Consider the following 11,955-nt stretch of genomic DNA (forward strand, 5'->3'; position numbering starts at 1 on the left):
GGGTTGTAGAGGGGGCGTGGACCTGACCAGGTAGTCATGGAGGGAACGGTCTTTGCGGAAGGCGGAAAGGGGTGGGGAGGGAAATATATCCCTGGTGGTGGGGTCCGTTTGGAGGTGGCGGAAATGTCGGCGGATGATTTGGTTTATGCAAGGGGTGGAAGGTGAGCACCAGGGGCGTTCTGTCCTTGTTACGGTTGGAGGGGTGGGGTCTGAGGGTGGACATGTGGGATGTGGACGAGATGCGTTGGAGGGCATCTTTAACCACGTGGGAAGGGAAATTGTGGTGTCTAAAGAAGGAGGCCATCTGGTGTGTTCTGTGGTGGAACTGGTCTTCCTGGGAGCAGATACGGCGGAGGCGGAGGAATTGGGAATACGGGATGGCATTTTTGCAGGAGGTAGGGTGGGAAGAGGTGTAATCCAGGTAGCTGTGGGAGTGGGTTTGTAAAAAATGTCGGTATCAAGTCGGTCGTCATTAATGGAGATGGAGAGTTCCTGGAAGGGGAGGGAGGTGTCGAGCACGAGGTGCTGCCAATGCAGTCATCAATGTAGCGGAGGAAGAGGTGAGGAGTGGTGCCAGTGTAACTACGGAAGATCAACTGTTCTACGTAGCCAACAAAGAGACAGGCATAGCTGGGGCCCATATGGCTAGCCCTTTGGTCTGGAGGAAGTGGTTTTTAAACTCTACCATGCAAGTAACCTCCATGAGCTTCATAAGCGCTTCCAGATTCTTGTCCATGTGTCCACATGTTAAAAAAAGTTTGCTGAACCATTTCAAATTCATTGTTAGTTGCATTAGACATTTGCTTTAAATTTGGAAACTTCAGTCTCCGTGTTTTCGGAATTACTGCTATGCTTCCACGATAGTCTTTTATCGCAGTGTAGAAAAAGTCTTGCTTTTTAACTTTAACAACAGTACATCTTTCCTGAGATAAGGGGAACGAGCTCAACTACATTCCCAAAGTTGTCTGCCTTGTTTTATGAAATAACCGTCCCTGCTGCTGTTCACAGAATTCTGCTTGGCATGTTTTGATTTTACTTACATCAGGAGAGACGTCTGTTTCGTGATCAGTTTCAACATCATTATATGGTTTGTACAGTCACAGTGCTGAATATACTTGCAGCTTTTTCCTGGAGTAATGCATACTGGGTATGTTGCATTCCTATTAGTAATGAGTTTTACACTGCAGCTATTTTTCCAATTCCCTCAGCTTTTCGCTTTCCTTATCCAACTTTAAAACACACAATGACCACCACAGGCTGACTTATTCTTGCAAGCTTATGAAGGACACACTCATAATTACTATCGCATATTGTTACAATTTTCAGCACAGCGCCCTCTGCCAATAATCCTATCTTTTCCATAAACTATCAGTCGCATTTTAGAATATCCCAATGCTGTGATACCTTTAATCGATAACTGCTGCATCTCAAAGCCAATTAAACACCGAAATCTGTGTTCCACTCCCGCCACAACGTTGATTTTAGAGGGGTTGTGATCACAGTTACATAATATAAGCACCGTCAGCTTTAAAACATTAAAATTGCGAAAGGTGCTATTTAGATGCAAATTTCTTACTTATTAGGGGTTGAATTTTCCCAGTTCCTAAACAACTTGGCAATGGCAAGTCAACTGGGAGAATGTGGTGATAATGGAAAAGTGAGATTCTTGCCGGAGAAAACAAAATCTAACTTTCCATCCGAGGTTTGAACAGCAAGATGAGAATTTCACTGGTAAATGGTCTATTTTTCATGTATTTGCTATTCAATCTTGATTGTTTTGTTGCAGATAAATTAATGTTGGAGATCTGAAACAAAACTGAAATTGCTCGTGAAACGCGGCAGGTTTGGCAACATCAGTGCAGAGAAAGCAGAGTTAACATCACTAGTCCAGTGACACTAGATCAGACCTGGTGAATTTTGCCAGCAATGTTTGTTCATTTATCTGTAATTTATGTTGCTATTGTTTCTACCAGTTACCTCAAATCTGTGTGATCTAGTTCTCAACTCATTCATTGTCACAAACTAGTTCCTTTTTTCTCTAAAAGCTGTTTCTTGGTTCAAGGATACTTTATCCCTGATTTTTTTTCAGAGGGGCAATAAACCAGGCCAGGCTCTGATCAGTCTATTTGAGTACAGAGATGAAAAGGATTTTGAGCGGCATTTTGTTTACGTACAAACAGATTAGGCCAAAACAGTCATGTTTTAGAAGTGACCTGCATAAACAAAGGGGAGTGGTCAGCTCTCTAGTTGGGCTGAGCTGTTTTTAGTTCAGTCTTGAACTGGAAAGTTCAACAGGGAGCTGTGTGGAAACTCTCTCTCTTTTCTGCCCTTCAACTTCAACCGATAGCATGTATTCCATCTATACTGGTTTTTAAAGGGAGTTTTGCTTTATTGGGACTGTTGTGTGTATTCGGAACAGCATAATTAAGTCTAGCTGGATAGGTTGAGTTCTATAGAGGTTCTTCATTCTGTTCTTTGTGTTTCATTGTATCAATTTGTGAATAAAGTTTTTGTCTGTTTTAAAATTTAGTAGTCAACTTAGCTATCTAACTCTGGGTAATTTTCACTATACATTTACCAAAACAAATTGCAAACTTACAGTTTGGGCTGCCTGCTGAAGAATGTTTTGTGTGGTCTGGCCTAAATCATAACATTCATCAATTTTTAAAATTCATTCATGGAATGCAGATGGAACATGGATGGGCCAGTCTTTATTCTCCATTCCTAATTGCCTATCGTGAGCTGCCCTCTTGAAGCACTGCAGTCCATGTGGTGTAGGTAGACCACAATGCTATTAGATAGGAAATTCCAGATTTTGACCCAGCAACAGTAAAGGAACCGTGACACATTTCCAAGTCAAGACAGTTTATGCCTTGGAGAGGATGTTGCAAGTGAGTGTCTTGTATGTCTGTTCCCTTTAGTCTTGTGGGAGAGGTCACGTGGTTCAGAAGCTGCCTTTGTAGGAGCCTTGGTGAGTTACTGCAGTGCGTCTTGCAGATGATTGATCAATGGGAACAGTTTCTCTCCACCTACTGTGCCCAGATATCTTGTGATGCTGAACGCCTCTGAAAAATTTCATTTTTCCATGGGAAATGGTATCTTTTAGCTGGGACGTAGGGAGAATTTCTATATCCAATGAATTTGAATCTTTGGAATTCTCTACCCCAGAGGATTGCGGATGTTCCATCACTGAATCTATTTAACATTGAGAGAATCTTGATCGCAAAAGAAATCAAGGGTATTGGGTAGTGTGTAGGGGAATGCTTTTGATTTAGGTGACAAAATATATTGATGAGGGTAGTACAGTTGATGTGGTTTACATGGATTTCATTGTCTTTGACAAGGTCCCACATGGAAGGCAAGTCCAAAAAGGTAACAGAAAAGATCTTCAGTGCCATTGGAGACCAGAAGACACAGGAACACAGAAGCAGGCTATTTGGCTCATCATATATGCTCTACCATTCAATGAGATCATGGCTGATCTAATAATCCCAATTCCATTTTCCTGCCTTATTCCATAACCCTCAATTCCCCCAATGACTAAAAATCTGTCTATCTCAGTCCTGAATCTAAAACGGAACATGAACAGCTGTCTGCAGTAAAGAATTTCACAGATCCAACACCCCTTGAAAAGAAATCCTCATCACTGTCTTAAGTGGATGACTCCTAACTGTGACCTTATACACTCTGGTCTTAAACATTCCCACAACTTCTCTGCACCTACCTTTTGTAAGTCTGATAAGAATATTGGATCTTTCAATATCTTATCTCTCATTTTCCTAAATTCCAAACAATCCAAGCTGAACTGATGCATTTTCTCTTCATAAGAAAATTACTGCATACCCAAGAGCAATCTAGTGAACCGTTTCTAGACTGTCACCAATGCCAGTACACAGGTGGCACAGTGATTAGCATTGCTGCCTCACAGTGCCAGGAATCTGGGTTCAATTCCAGCCTCAGGTGACTCTTCGTGTAGAGTTTGCACATTCTTCCCCTGTCTGCGTGGGTTTCCTCCGGAGGCTCTGGTTTCCTCCTACAGTCCAAAGGTGTGCAGATGAGGGTGAATTGGCCATGGTAAATTGCCCATAGTGTTCACCTATGTATAGGTTAGGTGCATTAGTTAGGCATAAGTATGGGGTAGGGGGAATGGGTCTGGGTGGGTTACTCTTTGAAGGGTCAATGTGGACTTGTTAGGCCTAAAGGACCTATTTCCAGACTATAGGGATTCTGTGATCTGAATAAGGGGACCAAAACTGTTCATCGTATTCCAGCTGTGGTCTGATGAGTGTGTTGCACAGCTTTAGTGAGACTTCTCTATACTCCGTTCACTTTGAAATACTGGTTGATATTCCATTTGCCTTCCCTATTATTCACATAGATGTTAATTTACTGTGATTCATGCACTCAGACTCCCAAATCCTTGTGCTGCAGCTTTCTGCAGTCTCTTTCCCCCCCACCCCCATCTAAAGAATATTTGAGAGCATGCAAAGCAATAAGCAATGCTCAAATAGTAGGATGAGGAAGAAAGCATGCTGCTTTCACAAGTAGTGCAAAGCTGAGGATAAATTAAAGCACAAGTAGTCAACACACATGAGCACAACCTTACCAGTGGATTAATAATTGTCTGTCTTCAACCATATTCAAGATAAAAAAAATTAAATAAATACTTAGGTAATGTTTCTTATTTGATTGGCTTGGACTCAAAGAGCCAAAAGGGATCTTTTTCTATGTTACTCACCTCTATGACTCCAAACCCAAGCTGTTTAAAGGGACTTTCAGAACTCACGTTGTCAGAAACAGAATTAAAGTCAAGTCTTCAATGTGGAGATCTCCAAATCTTTCACACCCAACAAGAACACACTGTGGGAGAACAAGTACTTCTAAACCACCTGAATTTGTGAATTCAGAGTCTTGGGAAGAGATACAGAATGGAAATAGTAATTATGTACATGAAAGTGTAAATATCATAATGGAAGAAAACCTTGGTCCAAGAGAAATTTGTGTAAGGGTTCTAAGGCCATTAGCGTCACCCAACTGGGTACCACAGACCTATCTAAAAGAGGATAGTGGCAGCAAATCTATGTTATACTGCACAATGATGCAGAGAGTTTGTAAAACATGATGAGCAGCAGGATTCATTCCTAATACAACAACTGGGTTCCCCTCTTTTTAAGTTCTGTCCCACCACTGCTCTTTTCACACTCCCTCTCTGCACATTCTCTGTACGCTCATCTTCTCACATTGTCTCACTCCTCACACTATATTCTCTCTTCACATTATATTTCTGTTTCTGTTAGGATAAGGAACAGACTGAAGGATGTGAGGAATGTCAGTTCAGCTGTGATCTTATTGAATGGTGGAGCAGGATCAAGGGGCCAAAAAGCCTACTCCTGTTCCTATTTCATATGGTCTTATGGGCTACCGCTGACCTCAATAGTTCAATCATGAGTTGTCGGTTATGACCACCCTTTAATGAATGGGATGGTTGCACTGTTAGATGTTAGCATGAATAGAAATGGATATATAAACAGGACGACAGTAAGATGTATTAATTAAAACAGAAAATGCTGTAAAGAAAATCAGCTGAATAACCGGCTGTTGTGGATGCAAACCCCTACAGTGCGGAAGCCCACACTGACCCTCTGAAGAACATCCCACCCAGATCCCTACCCGTAACCCCACATTTCCCATGGCCAATCCACCCTGGCAATTTAGCATGGCCAATCCATCTAACCCACATATTTTTGGACTATGGGAGGAAACTGGAGCACCAGGAGGAAATCTACGCAGACACGGGAATATGCGCAAACTCCACACAGTCAGTCGCCCAAGGGTGGAATCGAACCCAGATCCCTGGCGCTGTGAGGCAGCCGTGATGTAATTTACAGGAAAATCTAAAAGGAACATCACACAACACAAAAGGAAAGGTTGCATTCTCCACCTTCCTATTTCTGCCCAGCTATTAGTCTTCTATAAGTCATGCCTTTTAAGGACTTATGCAGTGAAAATGAATTGAAAAATCAATGTGACCATAACTGCAGTCATTGTACACTTCCTGTTAAAATTCCCGTGTAGAAGAATACAAAACGAAGAAGGGTCACTCGCCTCAGAACGTTAACTTTGCTTTTTCTCTACACATGATGCTAGACCAGTTGAGTTTCTCCAAGAAAACATTGTTTTTAAACCAACGACCAAGTCTTTGACCTCCACTCGGTGAAGGAACATTGAACAGCAGCTACATTATTGTCATTGGTATCACCACCTGAAGACTATATTATCCATAGTTTATAAGTGTCATTATCGACGAAAATATTTTTATTTCCAGAATATTAATTTAATTGGATCTAAGCGGTATAATTCAGGAGAAATATACATCTGTATAATCATCAATCTTCTTCAATGGCTATGCAGAAGCAATGGTTAAAGGATGGTAACAGGATAGCAAAAGGAGGGGAGGCATGAGTAACTCTGGAAGGTAAGTGGAACAGAAATCATGGAGAGCATCCCTAGACCAAAGAGAAGCTCAAAGACAGCAGTGAAAATCTCCAACTACCATGATGGTCTTCCCTGTGATGTAGGCTGTGTCTTGTCGACAGAGGAAGGAAACAGAACCTGCAGACTCCTCAGGTTCGTTAATCCCATGCATAGCGACGGTTTCATCAAGCCATTGGTACGAGGTATTGTTCTGACAACACAATGACGCTGAAGTGGGTCCTGATGAGATCTGAGGTCCAGGCAGTTGACCAAGATATTGGTAGAAGAAAGTGGGGACTGCAGATGCTGGCGATCAGAGTCGAGAGTGTGGTGCTGGAAAAGCACAGCAGGTCAGGCAGCATCTGAGGAGCAGGAGAATCGATGTTTCGGGCATTAGCCCTTCATTTGGGCATAAGCCCTTCATCAGGAAGGGCTTATGCTCGAAGCGTTGATTCTCATGCTCCTCAGATGCTGCCTGACCTGCTGTGCTTTTCCAGCACCATGCTCTCGACTAAGATATTGGTAGAGGCCAGTTTACCTGGCAGTACCTTGATCAGGACTAACAGAGCCGTTTTAATGACATTGTTAGGACACGATGGTGGGCAAGATGTAAGAAGTAGTGCCTGAGTCCACCAGCTCCACAGATCCATTGCCTCGTTGATCTATGTGTGGCACAACCAGCTTGGCCAGGAGGAAGGTTGCTTTAGTGTTGATCTTAGATTTTGCCCCAAGCTCCCTCTGAGCAATCCAACAGCCTCCAACGAAGGGGTTGACATCAGTGCTGGTCACCAGGATGTTGATGGCTTCATGCCATTTCCAGCACAAGCCCCTTACAGTTCACCCTCTTGCCCACATGGCAGATGGTGCTTGAAACACACAGAAGTTCAGCCTACAGCTGTTCCAGGGCACTGTCCACATTGGCCTTCTTATGTCTACTCATCTCGATATGGGCACCATGCGATGGCCAGCCTGATCCCCTGGTTAGAAACAACGACTACATGCACTTTGCCCCTCAGTGAGCCCAGTTCCATGGTGTCAGGAAATGGGTCTTGAACTGACTCCTTCTGTAAGAGATGGGGAAGTGTGTTGTTTTCGCAAAAAGGTAGTGATAATAAGCTTAAGTATAATGCTGATAAATCGAGTGTAAAGGGCAGCTGCAGACAATGATTAAATCAGCAAGCACTAGGGAAATGTATAATTGGGTACCCACTTTAATGCATAATTATTCTAGTAAATAATTTCTTTCATCATGATAGTTTAAAAAAATTAGTCTCAGCAAAATAGCTGAGATAGCTGAAACACATAAACTAGGCAAGAAAAGACACATTGTTAAAATGTATATTCAGGAATGGAATGTACCTATGAACAATGGAAGATGTTACAAGCAAACAGATAAACTGAAAGGAACATCAAGATCCAAGTTTAGCAAAATCTTCCTTATGTCAGCACTTACAGAGGGAAGGGTCGCCAACTTGGAGAAGGGGGGGAAATAATAAGAACGGATCGCAAGTTAGTTAGAGAATAAAGTTGATTGGGTAATGTAGGAGTCAGAAGAGGTGACCTCACGCAGCTCAAAAGTATAACTGTGTACTAGTTTGAATGTTCATTGCTCATTTGCTTCTGCATTTGATGACCTTTCTTGCAAGATCGTAGAATAAATTGTCTTGTTTCCAGTTTTGGTGGTCTCGTTTAAATTTTATTAAATTTGTTTCTAACACTTCTGGTCAAGTGTTGACCCCCTTCCCTCAGGATATTCGAAGGGTCTCCAGACACAACCGTCTCTTTCCCGCTCCATCGAAGGTACCAGCCCGTTTCCTCGCTGTCAATCACCCGCATGGACCTGCAATTGGTTGAGGGGGGGTAGAGGCCCCACCCATTACTGCACGAGGACCTGCTGTTATTGGCCTCATTAGAATAACGGTCATCTCATTACCATAATAGTCACCTCATTAGAATAACGATCACGGTCAGAAATTGAGGTAAAAACAGTTCAATGTTTGGGCTTGATAATTGTAAGAAACAAACTTAATAAAATTTAGACAAGACCACCAAAACTGGAAACAAGACAATTTATTACAAACTTGCAAGTAAGGGCATCAATTGCAGAAGCAAATGAGCAAAGAGAATTCAAAGTACTACACAGTTATACCTTTGAGTTGCGTGAGGTCATCTCTCCCGATTCCTACATTACCCAATCTTTCTTAGTATTCTGCCATTGCCCAGCTATGCTCCACTCTTATTGCCCCCTTCTCTCTAAGTTGGCAACCTTTCCCTCTGTAAGTGCTGACACAAGGCTAAACTTGTATCTTGATGTTCCTTCTTCACTTTACTTGTAACATCTTCCATTGTCCATAGGTACATTCCATTCCTGAACATACGTTTAAACAATGTATCTTTTAGTGCTTAGTCTATGCCTTTCAGCTATCTCAACTATTTTGCTGAGACTATTCTTTCAAACGTTATGAAGAAATTATTTACATTAATAATTCTGCAGTAAAGTTAGTATTCAATTATCCACAATTATACATTAAGGATTAAGAAACATTTCTCTAATGCTTGCTTAGCTGATTTTTTTTACCTCGTTTCTGCACATACACACTCTTGCTTTTCTATATCTGCAAAAACAACACACTTCCCCATTTCTTACAACTCACCCATTTTCTTTTTTTTAACATTTGTTGTTTTTGCAATTTTATTTTCTGCCCTCTTTTCACCCTATGGTTCCGAGGTTCACAATCTTGTTATTTCTGTCCTTCTAAGTCTGTCTTTTTCAAACTCTAAGAGTAATCTCGACTCTCCCTTTCTTGCGCTTGTGCTATTGTCATGACCATTATTGATTGTTGTCCTCCCAAAGACATTACCAGCTTAGTCAATATCCACTTTAACACATTAAATCCTATCAGTTGACCTACAATTATTAGTAATACATAAATGCCTAAATTAACTAACCATTTTCCCCAACTGGTCAGTCTTCAGTCACCCCATCCCCATCCTTCATCTTTTCGGAGTTCATCCCCAATTTCTCTTACATTGCTTATCTTTTTCTTTACTATTTCTGCCTTATCTTCCAGTATGGCAGAGGAAGTCAAATAATAAATTCAGTGATGGGAAGAAAAACAGTTTTTACGTTTCATCAAAATACACAAGAGCGGTTCCACTGTCACCAACTGATAAGTGTGGACGGGAACTATTCTGTTACCATCTCAACATCTGATCCAAATAAGATATATTTATGTGTCATGTGACCCACCTACAAATGGCACACTTTCTGTGCAACTTGTAAAACATGAAATTTGATGACAATCAAATCTATTGGACCAAATTTTCCTTTTTCAAAATGGACACCCGACAAGTTTCAAAGGCAAAAACAACGATTGCAGATGCTGGAAACCAGATTCTGGATTAGAGTGGCGCTGGAAAAGCACAGCAGTTCAGAAAGCATCCGAGGATCGGCAAAAGCCCTTCATCAGGAATACAGGCAGGGAGCCTGAAGGGTAGAGAGATAAATGTGGGGGTGGGGAGAAAGTAGCATGTTTTGTGGTGGAGGGGATGAAGGTGATAGGTCAGAGAGGAGGGTAGCAAAGAGTAACAATGAGTGAATGGGGGTGGTGATGGAGATGATAGGTCAGGGGGAAGAGAAAAATAAATTGCAGATGGTAACTATTGCTGTTCTCATTCCTTGTTACAGTCCAAATGACATTTCTGACTCGAATGGGTCATTCTCCAACAAAAATGATGATTGACTCAAAGTGAATGTAATCAAACAATGATCCAGGATGGGGGTTGCAGGGAGAGGCATATTTGGAAGAAGACTTGAAACTACGAAAAGCCATATGGTAAGGAAGTCATGTTTATTTGTTTTATTTAATAAGTTGGAAAGGAACTATCTTCAAACATAGTTTATCAGGAACAACTTGAAGATGCAAGCAGCCTAGGGAGCAAAATCTGTAATGGAGAGCTGGAGGCTATCGGGTAAGGTGAGATTTATATGTATTTATTTTAGAGTTTGAAATTTGATTTAGTGGAGGTGGGTTTGGGATCTGTGTGTGTCATGGCTTTTGATGATCAATTTGTAATGCTTTCTGGAGCCATGGTTTGTTTAGAAATAAACTTTGGGTGTAAACCTGGCTATAAAAATGGACAGTAAAAGTACCTTAAGGTCTACAAAAGGAATGGCAAGGCCATAGTGAAACGAGGCCACTTTGAGAATGAGGCTGAGGAAATAGTAATGAGGAACGGTCAGGGAGTTGAATAAATACTTTGCATCTGTTTGGTCAGTGACAGTGGGTGACCATATCGGGGAAAGTGACCACAATTTGGGTACATTTAGCCTATGGAAAAGCTTTAAGACATTGTGAGATTGCAAAAGGTGCTATTTTGATGCCGATTTCTTGCTTGTCAGGGGCTAAAGTTTCCCAGCCCCTGAACAACTTGCCAATGGCAGGTGATTTGGGAGAAGATGGTAGAATCAGAAAAATGAGATTTTTGTCAAAGAAAGAAGTGCGGGTGAATAGGATTATTGTGTTTGATGGTTGACAAAGACATGGTAAGCTGAAAGGTCTGGTTGTCTGCTGTACGATTCTATGACTCTGAGATGAACCATGATTGTGTTGAATAGTTGGATAAATTTGAGGGGTCGTACAGTTTACTCTTTCTGTTATTTCTCAGGCTTTTGCATTGTGACAACATTCATAATTTATATTAGTCAGATGAAGATGTTTCAAAAATGGAAAGTTGTGCAATGCTGTCGTGAATAAGAATAATATATTTCCTCAGAGTTAAAGCAATTTTATCAAAAAGCAATTGCCAGCACGTACTCATCCTTTACTCCAGGAGATTGGCTTCCCCTCCTAAAATGGCAAAATCAAAGGCAAAGTTGACAATAAAACCCTTAACCATGAACAAAAAAAAATTGTTGATAAGAGATTTCATGTAGTCTCGGAAGGATAAAGCAAATAAGTCTTGACGCTCATGCACATCATACAAGATAAACAACATTTGATCGTAACGTGCATTTTCAATAACTCAATCACTTCCCAGTTGAGGAAACATATGCTCTTCCCACTGGAGTGCAGCAATTGAATTAAGTCTTTTGGATGATGGTTGTCTACTTCAGGAGATGTAAACCCACATTCAATACCTTCTCAGCTTGCACCACCTTTTGCTACAGTTTTGCACCTTTTGTAAGTCTAAACATTCTCATATGCTTTGCAATAATTAAGCAGGTGATGAATTTAGAATTTTCAAACACTCATAAGGAACAGCTTTTTCTTATCCAGTGCATATTGACAAAAACAAGTTTAGATTCTGTTCATCTTTCTAAATACATGATTTTTATTCTTTAATTACAGAAAAACTGTTACAGTGATGTTATGGACCAGACCAAACCCCTTCAAAACATATTCTGGATTAGTGGTGCTGGAAGAGCACAGCAGTTCAGGCAGCATCCGAGGACAGGCAAAATTGACGTTTCGGGCAAAA

At 41.2% G+C, this 11,955-nt stretch overlaps 1 protein-coding gene across 1 annotated transcript in view; it reads right to left on the minus strand.

Moving 5' to 3' along the window:
- Positions 1–7,226: 7,226 nt before the first annotated feature.
- LOC122544220 (interferon-induced protein 44-like) overlaps positions 7,227–11,955 on the minus strand; it is a 29,459-nt gene continuing 24,730 nt past the window's right edge. The window contains exon 10 of the mRNA XM_043683298.1: positions 7,227–7,538. Coding sequence (XP_043539233.1) covers positions 7,407–7,538 — 132 coding nt within the window. The 3' untranslated portion in view covers positions 7,227–7,406. The remainder of the gene's footprint in view (positions 7,539–11,955) is intronic.

Source organism: Chiloscyllium plagiosum, chromosome 47 (genome assembly GCF_004010195.1).
Source record: "Chiloscyllium plagiosum isolate BGI_BamShark_2017 chromosome 47, ASM401019v2, whole genome shotgun sequence".
Lineage (NCBI taxonomy): Eukaryota > Metazoa > Chordata > Chondrichthyes > Orectolobiformes > Hemiscylliidae > Chiloscyllium > Chiloscyllium plagiosum.